General features: G+C 45.6%; 1 protein-coding gene across 1 annotated transcript in view; it reads left to right on the top strand.

Moving 5' to 3' along the window:
• The window catches only part of LOC106591328 (LIM domain-binding protein 1), a 106,746-nt gene that overhangs the window by 272 nt on the left and 101,474 nt on the right, over positions 1 to 5,000 (top strand). The window contains exon 1 of the mRNA XM_082966696.1: positions 1 to 378. This exon is cut by the window's left edge and continues 272 nt beyond it. Within this exon, the coding sequence (XP_082822822.1) occupies positions 351 to 378 (28 nt within the window). The 5' untranslated portion in view covers positions 1 to 350. The remainder of the gene's footprint in view (positions 379 to 5,000) is intronic.

The raw sequence follows: 5,000 nt of genomic DNA, 5'->3' as shown, positions 1-5,000 counted from the left end.
TCCCTGGTGTGTGTGTGTGTACGTGTGTGTGTGTGGACCTCAGGAAAACAGACGCTCATGTGAGAGTCAGGAGCAGTAGCAGCGGTGACTGGTGAGAGGAGAGAAGACAGGATCAGAGAGGAGAAGAGAGAAGACAGGATCAGAGAGGAGAAGAGAGAAGACAGGATCAGAGAGGAGAAGAGAGAAGACAGGATCAGAGAGGAGAAGAAAAGGAATAGAAAAAAGAGAGGACAGCAACGGAGAGGAGACGAAGAGCTGAGGAACACAATAAAGAGGAGGAGGAGGAGGAGAGGAAAAGGAGGGATCCTCCTGCACCGTTCCGTTCAGAGTGAGGTCAGACATGTGAGACGATGTCGGTAGGCGGCTGCGCGTGTCCCGGTGAGTAGCAACCGTGGCAACCATCCGTTACGTCCGTCTATGTGTGTCTGTGTGTCTGTCGCCCGTAGCGATAGGGGCTTGCCTTGGTTGCTGCTGGTAGTTGTGGACGTTTGGGTCGTCGAGAGAGAGAGAGAGAGAGAGAGAGAGAGAGAGAGAGAGAGAAAGTGCCCAGGGCCCTGAAAGCTTGCAATGCCTCATGGGAAACAGCCCCTACTATGGCTGCCGTGGCAATTGTGTCCTGGGAAAAAAAAGAAACAGCAGAAAGTACATAAGCATGTTTGTAGAATGATTCACTTCCTTGTTCTAGCTACTCTGAATCTTTCAGTCTATATGAAGGGGAATTTTATTGGAGAGGAGAGGAGAGGAGAGGAGTGAGAGGAGAGAGGGAATACAGTTTAGTTTTCTATTTTATTGATGACTGCAGTTCTATTCTGCTGTTCTACTCTGCTCGGCTGGTGACATCGGCATGAGGTCGTTGGTTCCCATGGTTCCCACTAATGCCTGTTCTGTCCCTATACCAGTTTGTTGTTTTATGTTGTTGTTTATGTCCTTATTTGTGGCCCTAAATTAAGAGCAGCTCTGAGGAAGAGGACATCGAGTTCCTTCCAGGTTGCCAGTACACCAGATGTTTAAAATCCCCCTTTTTGGGGTGAAATGAATAGAGGTCAACAGAGGTTGGAGGTTTCCATGTCCTTATCCCCCCTGGTGAGAATAGTTTGGGGAGATGGACTATTTAAAAAAAGGTGCTACCTAGAACCAAAACGGGTTCTCCTGACCTACAGAGACAGTCAGAGATCCCTTTATGGTTCTAGGTAACAGTGTGAAGGAACTAGGTAGCAATTGTTTGTAAAAAATGTGGAAGCAACAGAGGAAAGCAAGGGGTCGTCTATATAGGGCAAGGGTCATGAGCCATGGATCAGATCATACCCTAAAGGGTCATGAGTCAAGGATCAGATCATACCCTAAAGGGTCATGAGTCATGGATCAGAGCATACCCTAAAGGGTCATGAGTCAAGGATCAGATCATACCCTAAAGGGTCATGAGCCATGGATCAGATCATACCCTAAAGGCTCATGAGCCATGGATCAGATCATACCCTAAAGGCTCATGAGCCATGGATCAGATCATACCCTAAAGGCTCATGAGCCATGGATCAGAGCATACCCTAAAGGCTCATGAGCCATGGATCGGAGCATACCCTAAAGGGTCATGAGCCATGGATCAGATCATACCCTAAAGGGTCATGAGCCATGGATCAGATCATACCCTAAAGGCTCATGAGCCATGGATCGGATCATACCCTAAAGGGTCATGAGCCATGGATCGGAGCAAACCCTAAAGGGTCATGAGCCATGGATCGGAGCATACCCTAAAGGCTCATGAGCCATGGATCAGATCATACCCTAAAGGGTCATGAGCCATGGATCGGATCATACCCTAAAGTATGTGGACACCTGCTCGTCCAACATCTCATTCCAAAATCATGGGCATTAGTATGGAGCTCGTCCCCCCGTTGCTGCTATAACAGCCTCCACTCTTCTAGGAAGTCTTTCCACTAGATGTTGGAGCATTGCTGAGGGGATTTGTTTCCATTCAGCCATAAGAGCATTAGAGTTCGGGCACTGATGTTGGGCGATTAGGCCTGGCTCGCAGTCAGTGTCCAATTCATCCCAAAGATGTTCGATGGGGTTGAGGTCCGGGCTCTGTGTGTCACGTCCTGACCAGTAATAGGGGTTATTTGTATTGTAGTTTGGTCAGGACGTGGCAGAGGGTATTTGTTTTGGTTGGTTCGGGGTGGTGGTTTGTTTAGAAGGGTGTTTGATTTATTATTTCTGGGTTTTGGGTTATGTTCTATGTTTTTTGTATTTCTATGTTCTCTCTAGTTTAGTATTTCTATGTCTAGGTAATTGGGTGTTGGACTCTCAATTGGAGGCAGGTGTTTTTAGTTGCCTCTGATTGGGAGTCCTATATATAGGTATGTGTTTTGTTTGTGTTTTGTGGGAGATTGTTCTGTGTATAGCCTTGTGCCTTACCAGACTGTTATTTGTCGTTGTGTCTTTTTGTGTACGTGTTTATTTTGGTTTTTCCTTCTTTGTCCTATTAATGAAGAAGATGAGTGCACATTTCCCCGCTGCGTCTTGGTCCGCTTTATTCGACGACAACCGTTACACTGTGCAGACCAGTCAAGTTCTTGCACAACGATCTCGACAAACCATTTCTGTATAGACCTTGCTTTGTGCACAGGGGCATTGTCATGCCAAACTCTTGCCACAAAGTTGGAAGCACAGAATTCTCTAGAATGTCATTGTATGCTGTGGCGTTAAGATTTCCCTTCACTGGAACTAAGGGGCCTAGCCCGAACAAAAAAACAGCCCCAGACCATTATTCCTCCTCCACCAAACATTACAGTCGGCACTATGCGTTGGGGCAGGTAGCGTTCTCCTGGCATCCGCCAAACCCAGATTCATCCGTCAGACTGCCAGATGGTGAAGTGTGATTCATAACTCCAGAGAACGTGTTTCCACCGCTCCAGAGTCCAATGGCGGCGAGCTTTACACCACTCCAGCCGACACTTGGCATTATGCATGGTGCTCTTAGGGCTGCATGAGCTGCTCTGCCATTTCATGAAGCTCCTGAGGAATAGTTATTGTGCTGACATTGCTTCCATAGGCAGTTTGGATCTCGGTAGTGAGTGTTGCAACCGAGGACAGACAATTTTTACGCGCTACGCTCTTCAGCACTCGGCGGTCCCGTTCTGTGAGCATGTGTGGCCTACCACTTTACGGCTGAGCCGTTGTTGCTCCTAGACGTTTCCACTTCACAATAACAGCACTTACAGTTGACTGGTGCAGCTCTAGGAGGGCAAAAATTTGATGAACTGACTTGTTGGAAAGGTGGCATCCTATGACGGTGACACGTTGAAAGTCACTGAGCTCTTCAGTAAGGCCATTCTACTGCCAATATTTGTCTATGGAGATTGCATGGCTGTGTGCTTGATTTTATACCCCTGTCAGCAACGGGTGTGGCTGAAATAGCCAAATCCACTAAGTTGAAGGGGTGTCCACATACTTTTGTAACTATAGTGTAGCTTCATTCTATGTAGCAGAGCTGTAGCATGGTTGGGGTCAATTTGAATGGATGGCAGTCAATTCAGGAAGTGATTTGAATTGATGTCATTGAAAATAGATGCCTTGTTTTCCTTCCTGAACTGACTGCCTTCAATTCAAATGGACCCCAACCTTTCTATGTCGTGTGCAGGTGCTCCATGTTTTCAGCTCAGTCTGCCAGTCCCTGTGCTGTACAGTAGAATACATTTTAGGAGTGTGTGTGTGTGTGTGTTGTATTGCATTTTACCCTCTCCTCTCCCACAGCCAAGCCACAGTGACCAGTGTGGTCAATCTGTCTGGACGTAGCAGAACAAGTTGCCCACTAACCACAGATCTAGGATCAGGTTACCTTTCACCCTACCCTAACCTTAAAGGGCCTATCTAAGATTGTTACATCTAACCACAGATCTAGGATCAGGTTACCCTTCACCCTACCCTAACCTTAAAGGGCCAATCTAAGATTGTTACATCCAAACATGGTTAAAACATTTTAAGACATTTTATTTTGAGTTCATCGATTGTCAGTCCTTGCATCGACAGCTCTGTCTATGGATTTGAGAGTGGTTACATTTCCCCGTCTATGGATTTGAGAGGGGTTACATTTCTCCGTCTATGGATTTGAGAGAGGTTACATTTCTCCGTCTATGGATTTGAGAGTGGTTACATTTCTCCGTCTATGGATTTGAGAGAGGTTACATTTCTCCGTCTATGGATTTAAGAGAGGTTACATTTCTCCGTCTATGGATTTGAGAGGGGTTACATTTCTCCGTCTATGGATTTGAGAGAGGTTACATTTCTCCATCTATGGATTTGAGAGGGGTTACATTTCTCCGTCTATGGATTTGAGAGGGGTTACATTTCTCCGTCTATGGATTTGAGAGGGGTTACATTTCTCCGTCTATGGATTTGAGAGTGGTTACATTTCTCCGTCTATGGATTTGAGAGTGGTTACATTCCTCAGCTGCTTACTTCCCAAAAAGTGGTGACCGCTTTGTTATTGTTAGAAGGTTGAGATAATATTGGACCCTGGGTCAATGGTTTGGGTCATTAAAAGCGATGGTGTGTGTGTGTGTGTGTGTGTGTGTGTGTGTGTGTGTGTGTGTGTGTGTGTGTGTGTGTGTGTGTGTGTGTGTGTGTGTGTGTGTGTGTGTGTGTGTGTACAGAAGCAAGAAAAAGTATGTGAACCCTTTGGAATTACCTGGATTTCTGCATAAATTTGACATAACATTTTATCTGATCTTCAAGTCACAACAATAGACAAGCACAATGTGCTTAAACTAATAACACACAAATTATTGTATTTATCTTGTCTATATTGAATACATCATATAAACATTCACAGTGTAGGTTGGAAAAAGTACGTGAACCCCTAGGCTAGGGACTTCTCCAAAAGCTAATTGGAGTCAGGAGTCAACTAACCTGGAGTCCAATCAATGAGATGAGACTGGAGATGTTGGTTAGAGCTGCTCTGGCCCATAAAAAACACTCACAAAATCTGAGTTTGCTATTCACAA

Source organism: Salmo salar, chromosome 02 (genome assembly GCF_965601325.2).
Source record: "Salmo salar chromosome 02, fSalSal1, whole genome shotgun sequence".
In the NCBI taxonomy this organism is placed as follows: domain Eukaryota; kingdom Metazoa; phylum Chordata; class Actinopteri; order Salmoniformes; family Salmonidae; genus Salmo; species Salmo salar.
Note: the sequence above shows the minus strand (reverse complement) of the source record. Positions and strands in the feature narration are given on the sequence as shown.